Below are 24,634 nucleotides of genomic sequence, written 5' to 3' on the forward strand. Positions count from 1 at the left end.
TCAGAGAGATAGAAATTAATAGAGAGAGAAGGAGAGAAAGAGATGAGGAGCAAAAGCGAATTGTGCGAATGTAAATGTGTGTGTGTGAATATCTGTAGGTATATTAAGAGTGCGCGCGCGTTTTTGAATGTGTGTTTGTGTGCGTGTAAACATTAGTAAATATGCTGAAACTCTCTCTCTCTCTCACGCAAATGAAAGAGAAAGAGAAAGAAAGACAGATTGAAAGAGAAAGAGAGGCAAGAATAGTTTCACATGATTGAACACACACACACACGTACATACACACGCATATACACTCTCAATTCTACATTCGGCGACGATGTATACACGGCGATACACACACACGCATATACACACACATCGTCACATCCATTCGCTATCACATTTACTTCTTTACGTCTCTCCCTCCCTCCCTCTCTCTCACTTTCATACAAGTACTCACACCATCGCTCATTTACCACAGTGATACATCACCTAATCTCCTCCTCCTGCTTCTACTCTCACTCACACTCTACCGAAACCTCACTCCAACAGTATATTCCATCCATTCAGCGTTAAACCATGCAGCGAACAGGAATTCTTTACTTCTGTGGACTTTTCTCTCTCAATCTTCCAATATACACAGGTAATATATATATACTTTATACATACAGCTTTCTGCTCTTTTATATATACATATATATATATATACACACCCACACACTATTATATAGCTTAGGGATCTATCTATCTATCTATCTATCTATCTATCTATCTATCTATCTATCTATCTATCTATCTATCTATCTGTCTATCTATCTATCTATCTATCTATCTATCTATCTATGCATGCATGTATGCATGTGTACGTATATACGGTGTTCTTATGTAACTTTGTATAAATGTATGTTTATGTATATATATATATATATATATATATATATATATATATATATATATATATATATGTATACATATATAAGTGTGTGTGTGTGTGTGTATGTATGCATTTATGTTTGTATGTAGATGTATGTATCTATGCATGTGTATGTATGTACGAATGTTTATATATATGTATGAACATGTGTACGTATCTATATATGTGGGTGCGTGTTTATAAGTGTTTGTTTGTATGTATATATGTATGTATGTATGTATGTATGTATGTATGCGTACATTGGCAAAAGCATGAACGGCTGTTGAGAAGTTCGTTTCCCAACCACCTGGTTGTAGTTTCGAACTCTGCGTGGTATTTTGACCAATAACATGTCAGTGGTTTATAGCAAACGCAAACTGTGCTGAAGATCAGTTGGCTATGCTATACTTACATGCATATATGCATGCTCACATGCATACATACATACATACATACATACATACATACATACATACATACATAACATACATTTTTCCATACAGAGGTGTGTATATCTGCGTACTGTGCACCTATACATGTTGCATGTATGTATATGTGTGTGTGTGTGAGAGAGTGTGTGTGTGTGTATGAAATAGATACGTATCTATATTGTATATATATATATATATATATATATATATATATATATATATATATATATATATATATATATATATATATATATTATATATATATATATATTATATATAAAACCATTTATAAATGCGGGGGTGTTGCCGGTAATTAAACATGTCTTTCTAAGAATAATTTGAAAACTTGCTTGTATTTCATTCAGGAGTGGCTGTGTGGTAAGTAGCTTGTTTACCAACCACATGGTTCCAGGTTCAGTCCCACTGCGTGGCACCTTGGGCAAGTGTCTTCTACTATAGTCTCGGGACGACCAAAGCCTTGTGAGTGGATTTGGTAGATGGAAACTGAAAGAAGCCTGTCGTATATATACATATATGTGTATGTTTGTGTGTGTGTGTGTCTGTGTTTGTCCCTCCGACATCGCTTGACAACCGACGTTGGTGTGTTTACGTCCCCGTTACGTAGCGGTTTGGCAAAAGTGACCGATAGAATAAATACTAGGCTTACAAAGAATAAGTCTTGGGGTCGATTTGCTCGACTAAAGGTGGTGCTTCAGCATGGCCGCAGTCAAATTACTGAAACAAGTAAAGAAGTAGAAGAAAATTTAATGTCAGCCTCGCTGTGAAAAGTAAACAAACTGTTTGTTTGTTGAAGTCCAGGTTTTTAGTTTTGCTAGAATAGGAATAAGGAGCTGGGGGTGTAAATAGGAGAAAGTAGATGGGTGTTGTACAACGAGGCATTGACTCTCCTTTTGCCATTATGCAGTCACAGGTGGAATGCACCAGTCATTGGTCAGTTGGATGGACAATTGTAACCAACGACGATATTGGTCATTCATTATGCGTCTATGTATGTATGTATGTATGTATGTATGTATGTATGTATGTATGTATGCATGTATGTATGTATGTATGTACGTATGTATGTATGCATGCATGCATGTATGTATGTATGTAGGTATTTATGTATGTGTGTATGTATGTATGTATAAATGTATGTATATATGTATGTATGTATGTATGTATGTGTGTATGTATGTTTGTATGTATGTATGTATGTAAGTATCTATCTATCTATCTATCTATCTATCTATCTATCATCCATCCATTCAATATATACATACATACATACATACATACATACATACATACATACATACATACACACATGCAACTATCTATCTACCTGTCTGTCTGTTTATCTAGCTATATGACTATGTATCTCTTTAGCTTTCTGTCTGTTTGACTGACTTTCTGTGCCTATGTCTGTGTACGTATGTATATCATTATTCAGTTTATTTCAAGATTTCTTGCCATTAGAGAAAGAACCGGTTTCTAACCTAAATCCAAGGTTCCTTTATTGGAATTTCAACATCAACAACAGGGTAATTTTGTTTGTATGTATGTATGTATGTATGTGCGTGTATGTATATAGTTATAATTATACTTGAGGATGGTTGTATTATGCTATTATGCGAATTACATAAACGTGTGTTTGTGTGTGTATATATATATATTTATATATATGTGTGTGTGTGTGTGTGTGTGTGTGTGTGTGTGTGTGTGTGTGCATAATATATATATGTATGTATGTATATACATATGTATGTATGTATATATATATATTACAATTAAAAAGGTAAAGGTTTATCAATTTATTAATTTATTAATAAATTAACAATTAATAATTTTTTATCAAGCCCTTCGGTATGTAAACACCATTATCGGTGGAGAACTTATTTAAAAGTTCTTATACATTTATAAATATAATTAAGGGATCAGCAAACAGTTGCTTCACCACATACCGAAGTTCAGAAATAGCAGCTAAAGTGCTGAGACTCCAACAGATAGCATTACTTGTAACTCACAAAGGCAAAACAAGAAGAAAAAAACAATGAAAACTAGCCAGTCGAAGTTATATATATATATATTCGTATACGTGTATAAATACATGTGTATATATGTATACGTTTGTATGCGTATATATATATTATATATATTTTATTTAAAAGCAGCAGAAATATATTACTCTACATATGTATGTTTATGTATACATATCTTTATATATATACATACATACACATATATATGTATATATATGCAAATATATAGATGTATGTGTGTATTAAGTACATGAATGTATATATAGATGTGGATATACTTTTATATATATGTATGTGTGTACACACAACACAAACACATCCACATATATGCATATATTTGTATCTAAGTATGTATATGCGCAAATATGTATATATATGTATGTATATATATATATATATATATATATATATATATATATATATATATATTTTTTTTTTTTTTTTTAAAGTTTCAGCTTAGAGCTGCGGCCATGCTGATGCAGCACCGTGTTGCTACACTGTTATTACGGGGAGCCTCCTACAATATGTGGCACTTGGTGAAGAAAGGAGTTTGATTTAGCAACCCTCATTTGCACCTCCTGCCGCGAGGTAGGTTCATCTGGGACTCTCGATAGGAAGAGGTCCAGCTTTGATTTAAAAACTCCTACATCTACTTTGTGCAGATTCCTCAGGCTCTTTGGGAGAATATTAAAAAGCTGTGGGCCCCTGAATCCCAAGCTGTTGCAGTAACTGGTCCTGAAGCGCGATGGCATTGCTGGGATCTTTGGCACTATGCAGTGTCGTCCCGTTCTGGCATTGGTGTAGCTTTCAATGCCAAAATTTGGCACAATTCCTTCCAGGATCTTCCATATGTGTATTATTATATATAATATACATAATACTCATTAGTGGCTGTGTGGTAAGTAGCTTTCTTACCAACCACATGGTTCTGGGTTCATTCCCACTGCATGGTACTTTGGGCAAGTGTCTTCTATTACAGCCTCGGGCCGACCAAAACCTTGTGAGTGGATTTGGTAGACAGAAACTGAAAGAGGCCCGTTTTGTGTGTGTGTATGAATATATATATATATATATATATATATATATATATATATATGTATGTATGTATGTGTGTGTGTATGTGTCTGTGTTTGTCCCCCATCCCCATCATCGCTTGACAACCGATGTTGGTGTGTCTACGTCCCCGTAACACTAACGGTTCCGCAGAGTGACCGATAGAATAAACACTAGGCTTAAAAGGAATGAGTCCTTGTGTCGATTTGTTCGACTGAAGGCGGTGCTCCAGTATGGTCGCAGTCATATGACAGAAAGTATTAAAAGAATAAAGAACAAAAGAACACACACACACACACACACACACACACGCATATATATATATATATATATATATATATATATATATATATGTATATATAACACACTTAGTCGCGATAACAAACGGATGTGGGTTCGACTCCCACGCGTATAGGAAAGCCTTTTCTATGTCGAGGGTTTATATGCCCCTTTATTAGACTCTATCAGTTAGTCATTGCACAGTGATCGCCATAAGCTTTAAGCTTATATAAAAATATCATTATTATTATTATTTATAGGATTGTAAACTCGGCGCCTTCATAAAAAAAAAAAAACCCATTCGCACCGAAATCATATATAGATATATATTTATAGATACATACATATGTACACAGACACAGACACACAAATACACACACACACACACACACACACAGATGTGTATGTATGTATGTATGTGTGTGTATTCACATACAGGTTCCTACCGGGACAGTCCCTGCGTCGTGACTATATTTATGATGGCCTCAGTAGAAAGGAAGTTACACGCAGTGGTTTCTCTTCGAAGAACACCTGCCCTGGCGTTGTTTATATCGTCGTTCGCTGATTACATGCACACGCCCCACACCCACACGTACTCACACACGCATACACACACACCTTTCTTTGTGTATGTATATATCTATAAATCATATGAATATATTATATGCATTGTATGTATATGTAATATATATATATGTATATATATATATATATATATATATATATATATATATATATATATATATATATGTGTGTGTGTGTGTACAAAATACATGCATTATATATATATACATATATACAGTATGTGTATACACATATATATATATGTTTTATATATACTTGCACACAATATTTTATATATGTGTGTGTGTGTGTGTGTATGTAACTATACAGAGAGTGAAAGTAATAAAGAGAGAGATAGAAAGAGAGAGAGGAGAGTGAGAGAGATAAAGAAAGAGAGAGTGAGAGGAGAGAGAGAGAGAGAGAGAGAGAGAGAGAGAGAGAGAGAGAGAGAGAGAGAGAGAGAGAGAGAGCAGAAGAAACCTCTGGGTGAAGTATAAAATTATCTGTCATCGTTTATGATTTATATATAGATGTATACGTGGGCTGTACTACCCATAATGCTTTTCTTAATGTAAACCCTTGTGGTTAAAAAAGAAATTGTTATTATTATTATTATTATTATTATTATTATTATTATTATTATTATTATTATTATTATTATTATTATTGTTGTTGTTATTATTGTTATTATTATTTTTACTTTTGTTATCACTATTGTTATTATCATTATTGTACCTGTGTCAGGCTTCTTGCCCCGCTGTGGTTTTACCTGTAGGTGCAGAAGATCTTCAGGCAAGTTATGACTCATTACTTGCCTGAAGAGCCTTTGCACCAACAGGGAAACACAGCGTTATCTAGAGAGTGAGTGATTCGTCCAAAACACAATAAAATTTACTATTTTTCTCTGCAATGCATTGAGGACTCTTTTTTTCGGCAGCCAACACTAAACATCTACACATATTTAGGTGCAGACTTTATTTTCGCATAATAAGCAACATTTGTTGCTTTCGGAACAGAGTTATATCGCATATGGCATCTTATCGGAATTTTCCGTCTAATCTCGAAATGGGACGAGGTGTATTTGATGATTTGATTAATAAACTTTATTGATCAATAAACGACTCATTTGGATTTTTTCTACACTAGCCTTGTTTATACAAGGGACTAACCAACTGCGTTTCGAGGTATAGGAAGCAAAGTTAGCTTTTAGCAATCCGTAGTAAATATAAAAGAACTAGTTCCAGAGACAATAGTGGCTTATTAAGACGGAAGGTTGTCGATTTTTTTCGGATCGAAGTACGATAAACTGAAAGAAGTTCTTTTTATGTTTCACGATAGGCGACCAGGGTTGCCGGGTATACGAATAAGAATACAAGAGTTAACGAATGGAGTAGATAAAATCCGGGGTACAAACGTTTCATAGCGAGCGGAACCTCAGAAGTGGTAAATATCCAAGCGAGGTGTGTACCGCAGGCTACTTGTCAGGCCAAGAGTATCTTGATTAAGAAAAACAGAGATCATGACACCCATGGCTCTGAAGAGTATCCTGCGGTATACACCACGCTTGGATATAATTACTACTTCCGAGGTTCCGCTCGCTATGAATACACACATATTATATGGGAGAGGCTAAAGGAACTGAGGCATTCATTATTCGCTAGAGAGAAGGCGTGAGAGATATGTAGGGATACACATATGAAATAAGTCTTTGTATCTATATATATATATATATAAAACCAAAGATTTAGATTCAGTTGAATTAGGTACTGAAGCTGAGGCATCAGAATTTAGTACGGTATTATCCATATAGTTTCAAAATAAGGTGATTAAAATCAAAATAAGCAACAGAATATCCAGAGGTAATGCAGTACGATCGTTTCAAGCGACTCCATTTAATTTTAAAATGCATCCATTACATCAGTTTAAATGCAGAGCAATCCTTAGCTGCATAAATACATAGAATTAAATTAAATTAAAACAGATGGATACATTAGTATAATTTTGCCTAAAACCTTCAAGAAGGCAAGGCGGTTTGTCAACATCAGTTGACAAAATGGAAAAGGCTTTGCTCCGGAGGATAGAGAGGGAGATGCGCTGTGCAGGCTTAAAGATCACAGCCAATGGTCTATGTTGAATCTGAGGAAGATAAATGATATAAAGTGTCCTTAGGAGAGGGGAAGTTTGTTGATTAAGCTTTATAGAAGTCCCGAATGTTGGTGGTCATCAAAGAGTCCAAGCGTATTAATTTGTAGAATTTCATGGACAGAGATTTCAAATAATTTTTTCTCTAGTGGGAACGAATTTTCATTTTCCATTGGGATAATATAGACCTCACTAAAATCACTATACCATTTATTTCTTATAATTTCTCAGTTGACAGTATACCAATGCTTATTGGACTGTTGCTAGGCAAATAAAATGCATTCTAGTCATGCTCACTTCCACCCCTCTGTTGAGTTCTTATTTCTGTTATGCCTTAATGACAAAATGCCAGCTTAATTAAGTTGCGAAAACATGAGAGGAAGGTAGAAAACATGAAAGACAGGCTACATCTCCATCGTAAATGAATGCATCAACCTCCGCTTCCATCATCTACTATGTTTTATTTTATAGAGCGTAAATATAGGACGTTCCGTGTAGAATTTTCTTTATAAAGGAACTAGAAGCCAGAGAGAGGGGTTTTACTTTTCGAATTGAATGTAACTAAAAAGAACATTTTTTTTATTTATTTCAATTCCAAGTTTAGTAATAACATTTTAAAGATTCAACTTCTTCCTGTCCTGATTTTTCCAGTTTAGATTAATTCACAATATTATCGGTTTTCACTCGCACGTTTCCTGCTGGTCCACTCTTTTTACAGCTAAGAACAACTGTTATTGAGACAAATCTTAAAAAGTATAAAAAATGAAAAAAAAAAACCCCTCTTTTTTTCTTTCAAAATATTTTAACTATATTAAAAAGATTTTGTAAATTAACAAGCGTAGGAGTGGCTGTGTGGTAAGTAGCTTGCTAACCAACCACATGGTTCCGGGTTCAGTCCCACTGCGTGGCACCTTGGGCAAGCGTCTTCTACTATAGCCTCGGGCCGACCAAAGCCTTGTGAGTGGATTTGGTAGACGGAAACTGAAAGAAGCCCGTCGTATATATGTATATATATATATGTATGTGTGTTTGTGTGTCTGTGTTTGTCCCCCCCAACATCGCTTTACAACCGATGCTGGTGTCTTTACGTCCCCGTAACCTAGTGGTTCGGCAAAAAGAGACCGATAGAATAAGTACTAGGCTTCCAAAGAATAAGTCCTGGGGTCGATTTTCTCGACTAAAGGCAAGTGCTCCAGCATGGCCGCAGTCAAATGACTGAAACAAATAAAAGAGTAAACAATATCAGTTATATAAAAATTCCAATGAAGAGTTGAAGCAAAGAAAAATCCTATTGAAGTAGCAGTAGATGAATTAAATAACAAGAGTCAGAAAACTGTACATTTGATAAGAGTCGACTAGTTTTGAGGCAAAAGGTATCTGATCATGTTCACATTCTTGAGACACAACTTCAGTCTGCCATGAGTTTTCTCGATGTCATGATGTTGGACAAGTTTTAATGTTTCAAATGGACTTGTTTTTATAAAACATGGCAATCTTTACAACACTCCGGGGTCGGCTTTCCATTCTTAGGAAAATAAAACAAAACCTAAACCCCCAGAGCGATGCTATCGTATATCCTGGATGTGAATGGAATTATAATTGACCACTAAGAAAACGATCCAAACGGGAGAAAACATTTTTAATGTGGAGCAGAAATCGATGACAGGTCTATAAAAATCTCTGTAAACATCTATTGGTTAAAATGAAAATTCTTTAATTTTACTAATTCGCACTGAATTGTCGATTTGGTTGAAGGCTTAACATAAAGGATGTATTAGTGCTGGTGAAGAAATTTGGATTATGTTTCGTCTTCTGGTTGAAGAGGGGCGGGGAATTTTACTTAACATTTTGAGTATAAATTAGTTATGGAGTGGTGGTGGAAAACTGTGCTGATGCGTTCCTTGTTTCTGTAGGGTGAGGCAGGTGTCAATATTGTGGAAGCTATATTGGTGGTGGCGAGGAATGGGTTTAAAAATGAATTTTTTAGGAAAACTGTGTTCAGAGCTTTGGTTGTTATTTCTAGAATGTTGAGCGACCACATTGAGGCCTCACTGATTTTGTCTGCTAGTTCAACATGCACCCATGCATGCGTAAATAACGGTTGATTTAAAAAACATCGGGAATGTAGGTATGAATGGGCGGTGTGTATTCCGAAAGCGAGAAAGTGGAGAATTTTTTAAAGTTGTGAGAAATCGTAATCTCTGTATTTTTCCATGAGGAATTCGCAAAAAAGAAAAGAATTGAAAAACAAAAACGTGTGTGTGTGTATGTGTGTGTGTGTGTATGTGTGTGTGTGTGTGTGTGTATGTGTGTGCGTGCGTGCGTGCGTGCGTGCGTGTGTGTGTGTGTGTGTGTGTGTGTGTGTGTGTGTGTGTGTGTGTGTGGGCATTTGATATTTTGAAAAATCAGTTTTCGTTGCACAGAGACGTAATGTCCGCTGTTGAACACCTTGAATTCTGAGAAAATGAACACATACACACACACTTGCACGCTCGCAGGCAGGCACGCACACATACACGCACACACACAGACACACACAAATAATGAGATTTATATAGCTTCTAGCCTGTTCTGATGCTATATCCAACTTAAACTTAGCAGCACCATTTAGTGTAGCCATAAAAGAGCCATATTATTCTAAAGAAGCCCACTGAGAATGACAATGGCGTTGGCTGCAGTTTAACTGAGTATCAGTGGTTCTTCTAGTAGAGAAGAATTAATCTTTGTACCGTTTGAAGCTTTTGGGGTTTTTATATTCCTTTATTAATTTCAGGGTCGAGGCGCAGTGGCCCAGTGGTTAGGGCAGCGGACTCGCGGTCATAGGATCGCGGTTTCGATTCCCAGACCGGGCGTTGCGAGTGTTTATTGAGCGAAAACACCTAAAGCTCCACGAGGCTCCGGCAGGGGATGGTAGCGAACCCTGCTGTATTCTTTCACCACAACTTCCTCTCACTCTTACTTCCTGTTTCTGTTGTGTCTGTAATTCAAAGGGCCAGCCTTGTCACACTGTGTCACGCTGAATATCCCCGAGAACTACGTTAAGGGTATACGTGTCTGTGGAGTGCTCAGCCACTTCCACGTTAATTTCACGAGCAGGCTATTCCGTTGATTGGATCAACTGGAACCCTCGACGTCGTAAGCGACGGAGTGCCAACAACAACAATAATTTCAGGATACGGTTGTATTGAGAAAAGCTTGCTGAGGTGAAAAATTAGCTGACACAATAATACTGTTATTTGAGTTTGTTGTGTCGACGCCCCAGGCGAAGAAGTAGGGTCTCCCAAGGCATATAAATAAAGGTAGTCTGGCCGCGGTAGGTGTGTTGAGTAGCAGTCGAGTAGCAGTTGTGTAACGGTTGAGTAGAGATCATCCGAAGGTGCTAGATAGCAGTAGCTTGAGACATAACAGAGTTAGTTTCGATGGATCTTTGTAGCGAGGCGAATGATACGGAGTAATTTATCAACTATGACAATAATTAGGGATTCTTTCTACTAGAGGCCCCAAGCTCGGAAGTTTCGGGGTTGGGTGTAAGTCGATTAGATCGACCCCAGTACGCAACTGGTATTTATTTCATCGAGCTCGAAGGGATGAAAGGCAAAGTTGACCTAGGCAGAATTTGAACTCAGAGCGTAAAGGCGGTGTAGGTGTAAGCCGATTACATCGACCGCAGTGAGCAATTGGTATTCATTTCATCGATCTCGACAGGATGAAACGCAAGATCGACCTCGGTGGAATTTGAACTCAGAACATGAAGACGGACAAAATGCCGGTAAGTATTTCGTCCAGCGTGCTAACGACTCTGCCAGCTCACCGCCTTATAATAATAATGATAATAGTAATAATAATAATAAAAATGATGATGATGATGATGATGATGATAATAATAATCCATTCTACTATAGGCACTAGGCCTGAAATTCGGGGGAAGGGGACTAGTCGATTACATCGACCCCAGTACGGAACTGGTACTTAATTTATCGTTCCCGAATGGATGAAAGGCAAAGTCGACCTCGGCGGAATTTGAACTCAGAACGAAGCGACGAGCGAAATACCGCTAAGCATTTCGTCCAGCGCGCTAACGGTTCTGCCAGCTCGCCGCCTTAATAATAATAATAATAATAATAATAATAATAATAATAATAATAATAATAATAATAATAATAATAATAATAATTCTTTCTACTATAGGCACAAGGCCTGAAATTTGGGGGAGGGGGATAAACTGGTACTTAATTTATCGACCCCGAAGGATGAAAGGCAAAGTCGACTTCGGCGAAATTTGAACTCAGAACGTAGCGGCAGACGCCATACCGCTAAGCCCAGCGTGCTAATGATTCTGACAGCTCGCCGCCTTAATGATAATAATAACCATCCTTTCTACTATAAGCACAAAGTCTGAAATTTTCTTTGGTGGGGGGAGGGGACCCAGTTAATTAGATCGCAACTGGTACTTAATTTATCGACCCCGAGAAGATGAAAGGCAAAGTCGACCTCGGTGGAATTTGAACTCAGAACGTAAGGGCGGACGAAATGCCGCTAAGCATTTCGTCCGGTGTGCTAACGATTCTGCCAGCTCACTGCCTTAAAGTAATAACAATAAGCCTTTCTACTAAAGGCAAAAGGCCCGAAATTTGTGGTGGAGGGCATTAGTGGATTACATCGACCCCAGTGTTTCACTGGTACTTAATTTATCGACCCCGAAAAGATGAAAGGCAAAGTCAACTTCGGCGCTTGTGCACTCATACCTTAACACACACACACACACACACACACACATTTGTATAAGAAAATTTCAATCGTTTGGCTTTTACAAACGAAAGTGAATCGCAGTATATTTTAATGTTGTGTTTTGTTTAATCCGGCAAACGCCGGAAATTAAAAATTTAACAACGTAGTGTTAGATGCCAATGAACTTATCAGTTGTTTTATGAATGAACAAACCCCATAATTTAAGTCCTTAAGGTCATGATAACAGCTCAGCTAATGAAAATAAAAAAAACAGACACACAAAAACACACAGAGGTCACAGATGGCTAATGCACGCGTACTCAAAAACACACAAACATACAAACGCACATATGAGCAGTCACGTGGGTATATAGACTCAATCACACTCGACCACATATCCGCAATCACGCACACACAAACTCTTCGTTTATTCTCACCCTTACTGTCTCTTGAAAGCAAACACACATCTACATACACACATACAACCATACATGCACAAAAGCGTAAGGCTAATTCTCGGACAGACGCAGAAGAGAGAGAGGGGGTGGGAGGAAGAGAGAAAGAGAGAAAGGGCCTGTCATTGAAGAAGTCGTGTAAGGACTTCGGCTAAGAAACAATCGATTGATTGTTTAACCACCTCATTAAACAATTGATTAGTTAGTTGGTTAGATATTTAACCAATTGACCAACATTAAGAAGAGATATTGAACCAGTGCGTGTGTTTGTTATCATTGGTGTAATGACCCTCCCAAAACACAACAAAATATATGTCTATGTGTGTGTGTGTGTGCGCGCGTAAGTGTATTATATACAAATATATATATATATGTAGCAATGTCTGTTTGTGTGGGTGTGTAAATGCTTATTTAATGCCTTGAATCTATCAGTTTAGTTTAAAGCAACTTTGGAAAACAATGTCAGTACATGTATATATTGGGAGACTCGACTCAATATCGTTTTGTCTGTCAGCAAAACATATTGAGTGAAAATCAAGCTTTAGGATAAGTATGTATGCGTGCGTGTACGTGGAGAGAGCGAAAGAGAGCGAGAGAGAGAGAGAGAGAGAGAGAGAGAGAGAGAGAGCGAGAGAGAGAGAGAGAGAGAGAGAGAGAGTGAGAGAGCGAGAGAGAGAGAGAGAGAGAGAGAGAGAGAGAGAGAGAGAGAGAGAGAGAGAGAGAGAGCAGTAGATGGTACGTCATCGATATGGCTGTACTTTTCGACTAAGCAATTTAACAAACGAACTGTTCCATCGATTCATTAAAGGATTGACTAATTATTTAATTAGTTGACTGAGAACTGAACAGTCAATTCGTGTGAATTAATTAGCGAAATAACCAAACTACCAAAAAAAAAAAAAAAGAAAGAAAGAAATAGTAAATAAATAGCGCAGGCGTGGCTGTGTGGTAAGTAGCTTGCTTTCCCAACCACAAGCTGCCGGGTTCAGTTCCGCTGCATGACACCATGGGCAAGTGTCTTCTACTATAGCCTCGAGCCAACAAAAGCCTTCTGAGTGGATTTGGTAGACGGAAATTGAAAGAAGCCCATCGTATATAGATGTGTATGTATATCTATCTATATGTGTGCGTGTTTCTGTCTGCGTTTGTTCCATCCCCCACATCATCACCGCTTGACAACCGGTGTTGGTGTGTTTACATTCCCTCATAACTTAGCAGTTCGGCAAAAGAGAACTGATAGAATATGTACCAGGCGTAAAAAATAATTACTAGAGTCGATTCATTCGACTAGAAATTCTTCAAGGTGGTGCCCCAGCATGGCCGTAGTCTAATGACTGAAACAAATAAATGATAAAAGATAAATGAAGGAAAAAGGAAAGATACATACATAACATACATACATACATACATACATACATGCATGCATGCATGCATACATACATATATACATACGTATATACATTCATATATGCATGCATACATACACTGACACACACACACACTCACGCATGCACACAGATGTTACATAATATACAGAGTGCGTCCAACATCGTACGCAGTAATTCCTGCGCTTGCGCATCGGTATATGACTAACAATAACAATAATAATAATAATGATAATAATAAATGCCAATACACACAGATAGAGAAATTAAGGCAAATAGACCAGATATAGTTTTCAAAGATCATGAAGAAAAAAAAAAATGCTTTCTAATTGATGTATCAATACCAGTAGATGACAACGTTTCCCTAAAAGAAATGGAAAAACTTTCAAAATACAAAGACCTGGAAATAGAGGTAACTCGAATGTGGAATCTAAAAACAGAAACAATTCCTATCATAGTAGGTGCCTTAGGTATAATAAAAAATATTCAGACAAATACATAACAAAAACACCAGGGCTTACAAATATATATAACATACAGAAAATTGCACTACTGGGCACTGCACACATCCTACGCAAAACACTTTCAATACAGTAACCATAAGAGCATCACAGCAAACCACAGCACATACCCAAGGCGCACAGAGCTGCGTTCGGTAGTGAAGTGAAAGCACGTTATAAAAATAAAACTACTGAACAATAATAATAATAATAACGATGGTTTCTGGCATAGGGCCAGCATTTTGAGAGGAGCAGATTAATCAGTCCAATCGTTACAACTATTTGTCTCCTATTTTTTTCCATCGAAGTCTAAAGGATGAGGAGCAAAGCTTATCACGGCAACGCTTGAATTCAGAAGATCCAGAAATCTCAAACAAATAGCGTAAGCCTTCTCCGGCGCACTTATAACTTTGCCAGCACATCGCTTGAGTTGTGTGTATGTATACAAGTATGAACACAAATATACATGCATATATATATATATATATATATATATATATATATATATATATACAATTTATACATATGTGTGTGGTGTGTTTGTGTGTGTGTATATGAATATATCTATATCTATATCTGTGTGTGTGTGTGCTTATGTAATGTTTTTGTTTCCTTTTAAAGCAATTTTAAGAATAAAAGCGGTAAATTTCCTAACTGGAACTCTCAATATGTTGCGCAGTAAACGCTTAGTGGACGACTGCATAATCACCTTGAAACGCCGGGTCTGCAGAAAAAAAAGAGTAATTTAATCCATTGTTATTTAGCAACATCTGTTGTTAGGCAGTGCTAAATGAAAACTGAAAAGTTATTCAAATGTGTATAATATCAACAGAAAATCGGAAGACTAATTATGTCTCATATTTCATTGAAATTTGGCATTTAGACGGAGTGATAAACATTGGTTAGGAACAAGGGTCCGGGAACAGGGAATGCAGGGAATGCATTTGCAGCCCTAAAATTTTGTTGAGGAACAAAATTCAATATTGCATCCCCTAATTTCCTTTCTCAGGCTTAGAAAATAATGTTTAAAAATTGATCTGTTAAAAGTTAGTTGAAGCTGGTTTTCTTCGCAAAATGAGAACAAATAACTAAAATAAATAAATTAAAAAAATCCGCCCAAATCCCTAGAAAGGTATATTACTGAACGAAAGCAACCTCAACATTAAGATTAAAATTATATGTATAACAACAATATAGTAATAACAATAACAACAACCACAGCCACTCTCTCATTTCCTAAGAATACTACAAGTGACTCTTCATCATCATTGTCATCATGCTCTCTCAAAAGATGAGATCGAGATGAAAAAAAGAACATCGAACTGGACCTAAAACTATCTCATTAAAAAGAAACTTCGCTAAGGGAAAAACAAGCAGTGTAAAATATAAGATCTATTTCTAAAGTTCTTTTCCCACTTTGCTAAACAAAAACCAGCTACACATAACTCGAATGGCTCTCTAATGGATCAAAATGGGTCATATATAAATGATTCATCACAAATATGACATTGCATTCGCAGAACTACTGAAAGACACAATAAAGGATATTAGTAGTTACCAGTTCATCGAAGAATTAAAGAACATACTTAGTGAAATATAATAGTGGTTAGCACTTTCATGACCAGAGAATTAAGGAAATTCTTAGTGAAGTATAATGGCATTCCGTAGTTCCATTGTTGAAGGATCAAGGAATATCCTTAGTAAAATATAAAAGAAGTTACGAGTTCCATCTTTGGAAAGAAAGTTAACACACGTCACAGGAACTTCGTAAATCTCATAAAAGAACTTGCCGAAGAATGTAGTGCAGGAATAAGTCAGCAGCTTAAGCGAGTTATTTTCCTATCTGATACCATACATAGTGGAGGCGCAATGGCCCAGTGGTTAGGGCAGCGGACTCGCGGTCATAGGATCGCGGTTTCGATTCCCAGACCGGGTGTTGTGAGTGTTTATTGAGCGAAAACACCTAAAGCTCCATGAGGCTACAGCGAACCCTGCTGTACTCTTCCACCACAACTTTCTCTCACTCTTACTTCCTGTTTCTGTTGTGCCTGTAATTCAAAGGGTCAGACTTGTCACACTGTGTCACGCTGAATATCCCCGAGAACTGCGTTAAGGGTATACGTGTCTGTGGAGTGCTCAGCCACTTGCACGGTAATTTCACGAGCAGGCTGTTCCGTTGATCGGATCAACAGGAACCCTCGACGTCGTAAGCGACGGAGTGTCAACAACCATACATAATGAAATCCTAGAGGTATATGCTCATAACACCCTACATGATATTAGAAAAAAAAAGTTGAAGATTCCATGTTTATTGATGTTATATGTGATTGCTCTGGCATGGAACAAGAAGAATCAGTTATTGTCGTTATATTTCTGAAAGCCAGGTTGTCTACGAAGATTTTCTCGGCTTTTATTTATAACTTTCCTGACTAAACTTCGGAGATACTAACTAAGGTTATTCCGGATGTTTTTTTGTTGCCTAAACATTTCTTCAGGTTCAAAATTAGGTTCTTTTTGCCTTTGATGACGCCATACAAAAGATATTAAAAGACATGTTTCCTGGTACGTATTTTATACACTGCGGAAACCACTCTCTGGACTTTGTCCTCCAAGAAGTCGAATGTACGGCTACCCTGGTCACTGATGTATTGAATTTTGTTCACCAAAGCACCATTCTTCTGAAAGCAGTACCGATCAAGCCTTTGTGATGAGAATGTCATCATGTTGCAAGCCTGGGTTTGTTGCATCGAGCGAGAGAATGTTCAGCACACTTCGCTGTCTGAAGACCTGACTCTGCACTACAATGACGCAACACCGTTTGACACACTGTGCTGTAACGTATGTACAACGAAAACACTTTGGGTATCCTCTTGGAAAACTTCACCGCCAAAACGAGCCACTGTAGAAAAATTTTTGGAATGATTTGAAGCATTACTTTTTCATATAAAATAAAATAAAATAAAAATTATTATGATTGTGTTTGTTTTGATATTCAGATTGGAAAAAAATCAGCCTTGTTTGTAAAAAAATTTGGACCTGAGTTTGCGCCCCTTAAGCAAATTTTGTTCCCAGGCCACTGGTTAGGAGTAATGTTATCTCATTCAAAACAGCAATTTTTCAATATATTCGGACCATGTGGCTTTAGGTTGAATCCCGATGCGCGACACCTTGGTTCCATGTCTTCTCCTATAGTCCCAGGCCGACAAAATTCTTGTGAGCGGGTTTGGTAGACGGAAACTGAAACGAGCTCGTCATATGCGCGTGCGCGCTCGTGTATCTATCTATCTATCTATCTATCTATCTATCTATCTATCTATCTATCTATCAATAAAATCTCTCTCTCTCACACACACACACATATATATATATATATATATGCATGCATATATGTGTGCATGCTTGAGTAAAATGTTAAAAGTATCCCACACAATTTGGGAGATGTAGACAAATGGTAAAAAAATCGAAAATATCCTTTTCTTTTCATGTTGCAGCTATTTCAAAGTATATCATTGCAATCAAATTGTTTTAAAATACGATAATACGTATCGCAATCAGACCAAAATATCGCAACCAAATTATTTCAAAATGCGTTATTCCAAAATATATACAAAACTCATTACTACTAACATCTCATTCCAAATTTAGATACTTCAAAGCATATTGTTTTTACATTTAAATAATTTCAAAGTATATTATTAAGCGCTCCAAATCATATAACTAAAAAGTACAGAATTTAATATTTTAGAGTACATAATTACGAACCGGTTTTACTTCTTATCGAAGATATTCATTACAATGTACGCGTGCAATGGCTAGCTACTAGTTTTAATTTAATGTATAATGTGTCTATTTCAAGTAGGTGCATTACAGACTCATTAGTTAACAAGGGAAGTAATATTGTGTACTCTAGTAGACACAAATTAAGCAGAGATGAAAATTTATTTTAAGTATCCAAAAGGATGTGGGAAAAAAAAATATTGATAAAAGAATTAAAAGGAAGCGACTGTAACTATTTAAATTAGGTTTATCTTATTCAATAAGAAAAATGTTCTATATTGATTTTTTGTTGCTCATGTCATATATTCAGTACATTGGCATAATTAGAAAAGTTAAAAACTTGGTTGCTGAGTACCTAAATGCTTACTAAATTTTTCTTGTTCGTATGGCGTAGTTGTTGCCGGTGAACTCCTATTCGTTATATGAGTGGTATGATGCTTCATTGATGAAATAATTATATAACTTGAACTGGAAACAGTCTGGCTGATTGTAGGCATGCATCATAACACTAAAGGAAAGGGAATCTTGGCAAACCGTCCCTTGGACACCTGGCTGCTGCTGCTGTTGTTTATGATATATATACATATATATATATTTGTGTGTGTATATGGTGATTTTCGATTTTATATATTGTCAGGTGAAACGTATATTTCCATTAACTTTTCATTCAAAAATTTTCATATATCTTTGTTTACTTTTCGAAATGAAATGTCATTTTAACATTTTGGTAACACCACCACAAAACTCAGGGAGATAAATGTGAAATATTACTATATATTTTCGAAGAAAATGTATAACGCAAGTACTATGGTTTACTTTCTATATCAAGTTTAAAGTATCAAAATATATCCAGTCTATATCGTGATTTACTTGAAATACCGAAATGAAAACGAAGTATTGTGTACTAGAACGAAAAAGAGATATTGTTGATTTTAAAAACACGAACACTATAAAGAGAGAGGAGTGTGTATATATGAAAGTATGAGTTTGTAGTAATTTATATAAGAGATATGCGGAGAATAAGTGTGGATAACAGAGAAAGAAAGAGTGAGAGGGGGAGAGGGAACGTGAGAGATAGATAGATAAATAGATAGATAGATAGAAAAACAGATAGATAAATACAGAGAGAACATCTAGGTAACTAATTAACGTTTAATTAGAAGCAACATAAATATATCCAGTTTATTGTTGTGTGTGTGTGTGTGTGTGTGTGTGAATTTTCTTACATCTTTTTTTTAGGATTTCGGTGTTTCAAACGACTGGAATTACCATTACCTAAAATAAATTTTTATCCAAAATTCCATTTGTTGTCACTCTTGCACACTCACGGAATAGGAACATTTTGTGACCCTGGATTTATATATGTACATACAATACAATATATACATGCATATATACATACATACATTTATATTCGTATGTATGTATGGATGGATGTATGTATGGATGTATGTATGCCTGTATTATTAATAGAATACAATACCATAACCTCATATAATCCGAATTTGTTTCGTGGAAGAAGTTGGGAGCCAGCCCAGCAATTATCAGAAGTGGCTGAAAGGAATAGTATGGTATGAACTCTTTACTACTGGAGGCCTAGAAGTGTCGCTTCCCGTGTGTGGATTTTATGGCTGTTGTAAAACAAAAAACGAAGAATAAAACGAATGAAAAATATTTAACGTATTGGTGTTAAGTCCCTTGGATAGAAATCACACTAGGTAACCTCGATATGCAAGACATTTACTTGAAGGAGAGGGTGAAGCTGCAGCGGGGAGTTAATTTTAAAATTATGCATGGTCGTGGATATATGTATGTGATTGCATATCAACGTTGGGTGTGGTAAATCTTATACTAATTCCTCGGATTGCAGCAAGTAGAAACACCCATGGGTGAACTCCAACCTTTTGCTAAAGTATATCTGCACTTATGAAGGCAGAAACTTCACTTTCACAGGGTAGATAAGTGTTTGGATAAAGGGAGTTCTGCAGTATGGTTCTGCTCTCAACCAACGAAGCCTGCCCCTCTTACTGTGGCTAAATTAAGGGTTTTAATTTTCTAGTAACGTCCACTTCTTGTAAAGTACAGTGTTTTCCTTCAATGTCCTTATATGCCTCGCTGGAGTTGTGGCATTTCGTCTTCCATGGATATTAGACGAGGACTTGTGACTGTTGAATCTGTTTCTGAAGCGGCTTTCTTTCACATCCACCTATTTTCGCACGTTCGTCACTCCACTGGGATCCTTTGACACCACCTCCGCCTCATACACAATAGTTTCTGCATCATTACCTCAGTATTCGCAGCCTATTTCTGTTTTAGATCTGGGCCAGCTTCCTAACATTTTCCTTATGCAAGGTGCTTAGTTAAAAGAGACCTTCAAAGCATGATTATTAAATATCTTCCTGTATCTGTGTATCTAGTTATCTAGTAATATATTTCTTGTCTAGTTATCGACTAAACTCAAGAAGATTCTTCCTACACAAGATTTTACATTTGAGGAAAATGGGGTCGTAAACCAAATAATGTTACGATGATATTTTCTCTTAGTAGGGTTAGGGTTTGGTATATATTAGTTATACAGCTAATCTTATTCTTCAGCCCAATGATGGCCAGAGGCTATGACGTCGAAGCTCCACATATTCAAAGACAGGCTGGAGACTCTTCTGCTAAGAACCATTCACTAGGTTCCTGAAGATTATGGATGCATGGCAGAAAGTTCTATTCATAAATATCAGTCCTTTATTCTGTTTCCGAAAGGGTATGTAGATACCAGTGTTTAGATTTGATGTGACATTCAGGAAACCAACGAGTTCCAGGCTGGTTCCTATTGTGACAATGAGCCCAAGAGAATGAAGGGTATGGGTTAGATCCTTCGCAAGTTTTTCGAAAGTGCGGACCTTTGTCCTTTTGATAGAGTGAAGGCACCGTCCCTAAAGTGGTTAAAGCTAATTGAAGCAAACTTCTTACTGAGTATTCCTAAAGTAAAAATATCTATAGTGTCACAGACATCAGCAATTTCGAATACTCCCATTCTAACAACGATAGGGCCTTCCAAGTCATATCTATCTATCTATCTATCTATCTATCTATCTATCTATTTAGCTGTCTGTCTTTCTGTCTGTCTGTCTCTCTCGTTCTCCTCTCTCTCTCTCTCTCTCTCTCTCTCTCTCTCTCTCTCTCTCTCTCTATATATATATATATATATATATATATATATATATATATATATATATATATATATATATATATACAAATATATCTATTATATATATATGCATATATATATATACATCAACATATATGCATATTGCGTGTGTGTATATATATATATATATATATATATATATATATATATATATATATATATATATATATATATATATATATACATATATGCGTAGTGTGTATATATATATATATACATACATACATACATACATACATACATATATATATATATATATATATATATATATATATATATATATATATATATATATGCACACACCAATAAATCTATACTTTAAAATCCGTATATTTTCTGATAGTGCTGGATTTCTTAACTGTTTTTAGTAAATATATTTTTGTGCACATTATAGCGGTATTTAAAGGAATTCGATGTTGAGTTGATAAAAAATCTATTGCTAGTTTGGGTAATAGACTTGAAATTGAATATTACATTATTTATGAGACACTTACTTTCAAGGGGACACTCAGTGGCCGTTGTCCAGTTAAATGAAATTGAGTTTTCCACAGAGAATCTTAGAGGGCCCAGCAAATTATTTTTCCACTTTTATTCAAGTTATTTTTCTACAAAATGTTTTTGCTTTTATTCCTAATTCATGTATGTTTTTTTGTAACTAACATTAAAGAAAAACTTAGCAAGATATAATGATTCTTATGCAAGAAACTAAAAACAGACATCGCTATGACTTCCTATGATATACTAATGAAGAACTTTCTTCCCAAGCATAAATGTTATAGTATCTTTATTACGTTTACGGTAAAATTCTCATTCTCAACAACACTTAACCCAGCTGATAACGTTGACAACTCCGAATATCTTTGAAATTAACAAGTACACCGAATGCAACCTTAATACTGGGCGTAACATAAACACTTACTTATCTATATTGTGACGGAAACTAAAACTGATAAAAACGCCACTGCTTAATATAAGCTAAGCAATCCGGTGAATAAAAGAATAGTGATTTAAACCCCTTAAACACACAAACTTAATGAAAATGTGAGACAAGATAAAGCTAATTCAAAGAATAAGGCGGGATGAATGTTATACGCTTTACTCTTACGAACCCAAGAATTAGGAGTATTAACAAGGTTGCAAGATTTTCTGCTTTTAAACCCAACAATAGTAAATACATTAGAATAAAAATAAACATAATAAGATTGGTACTAAAAATGTAATGTGGAGGAAAACAACCAGAATAGCAGCGGAGAAATATAGGATTATTAGGTCCTCCAAGACTCAATGAGAGTAACTCCCTTATGTATTACTGTACAATAGCCTAATACATAAATATTAAAGTCTGTACAAAAATCTACCAATTTATAAGTAACATCCTATTCGCAAATTTAAAAAGAGTAAGTGAATTATTAAAACTCTCATTATCCATTATTATTCTAACTGTGGTAGAAGGTCAAAATCAGCGTGTCAGACAAAATATTTAGTGGCATCTATTCCTGTACCTTATGTTCTGAGTTCGAATCCCGGCTTGGTCAACGTTGTCTTTCATCCTTTCGAGGTTAATAAATTAAGTATCAGTTGAGTACTGGGATCGATCTAATCAACTTGCCCCTTTTCCCCAAAAATTTCAGGCCTTGTCCTTATAGTAGAACGGATTACTACTCTAGATGTTTTCGTCTGTCTTTACGTTCTGAGTTCAAATTCCGTCGAGGTCGATTTTGCCTTTAATCCTTTCGGGGTCGATCAATTAAGTACCAGTTGAGTACTGGGGTCGATCTAATCAATTTGACACTCCCCCCAAAATTTCGGGCCTTGTGCCTATAGTAGAAAGGATTATTATTCTAGTTGTTATTATTCCTGTTGTTGTTAATGTTAAATGATTTTTCTTACAGAACGCCTGTGCAAAAATCTCAGATACCAATGTGTATGTGTATAAATAAAATGACGTACATATGTGTCTTATTTACCCGTACATAGGCTATGTAGTAAAAAGCTTGGTTCCCAACCACACGGTTTCGGGTTCAATTCTGCTGCGTGGCACTTTGGACGAGTGTCTTCTGCTGTTGCCTCGGGCCAACCATAGCCTTGTGAATGGATTTGACAGAAACTGAAAGAAGCTTGTCGTATATATCTATGTGTGTGTGTCCTTGTGTCTGCTTTTGTTTCCCACTACTCCTTGAACACTGATGTTGGTGTGCTTACGTCCCCATAACGTAGCAGTTTGGTAAAACAGACAGATAGAATAATCACAAGGCTTTAAAAAAATATAAGTACTGGTGATTGATTTATTCGACTAAAATTCTTTAAGGCGGTGGTACAGCATGGCCGCAGTTTAATGACTAAAACAAGTAAAAGATAAAAGATTAAAGATATGTGCATTTGTTTCCATTGTATGCATATATATATTACGTACTTGTATATGATATCATATATTTGTGTGTATGTATATGCTTTATATGCCTATGTGTATGTATATACATATATAGATTGATAAATAAATCTATCTATCTATCTATCTATCTATCTATCTATCTATCTATCTATCTATCTATCTATCTATCTATCTACATACGGAAATATGGGTGTAGATACACACACATATATGTGTGTGAGTGTGTGTGTATGTGTGTATGTTTGTATGCCTTCGTGCGTGTGAGTGTGTATGTTGCATGTGTGAACAGGGATATACCCAGGCAAACACGAAAACAAAGGCGAACACTTTTACAAGGGCATACGCACGAGAACGCACACAAGAACATGCACACACACACACACACACACACACACACACACACACACACATATACAAGAACACACGCACACGTACACACATTACAAATGCTCCTGCTCCTTTAAAAACTAGCGTATGAGAACTGTTTAGGTGTCACCATGTGTTAGCAAAGCCCTATCACTGTCGTACACAGAACTGAACTTCACGCCTCCCTAAGTGACGTCAACAGCATTATGTCTAACCCGTTTGACGTATAAGCTTCCATTTTCCGCCATCTTGCTTCTGTCCAAAACCAGAACATTTTGACGTCTGACTAAAAACTATGGCGAGTTTGGAATGTCTGGGTTGGCAAAAGTTAAAGCTGGTTAGCGTTAGAATATTCCAGGTGTTTGTTGACTGGGCAAAAGGTTCATGATTTGGAAATAGTTCAATGTGAAAAGGGAACGCGTT

General features: G+C 36.2%; 1 protein-coding gene across 1 annotated transcript in view; it reads left to right on the top strand.

Moving 5' to 3' along the window:
* The first annotated feature begins 486 nt into the window (after window positions 1-486).
* The window catches only part of LOC106883831 (uncharacterized), a 124,376-nt gene continuing 100,228 nt past the window's right edge, over window positions 487-24,634 (top strand). Inside the window, exon 1 of the mRNA XM_052970830.2 lies at window positions 487-625. Coding sequence (XP_052826790.1) covers window positions 562-625 — 64 coding nt within the window. The 5' untranslated portion in view covers window positions 487-561. The remainder of the gene's footprint in view (window positions 626-24,634) is intronic.

Source organism: Octopus bimaculoides, chromosome 9 (assembly GCF_046866305.1).
Source record: "Octopus bimaculoides isolate indiv1 chromosome 9, ASM4686630v1, whole genome shotgun sequence".
Taxonomy (NCBI): Eukaryota; Metazoa; Mollusca; class Cephalopoda; order Octopoda; family Octopodidae; genus Octopus; species Octopus bimaculoides.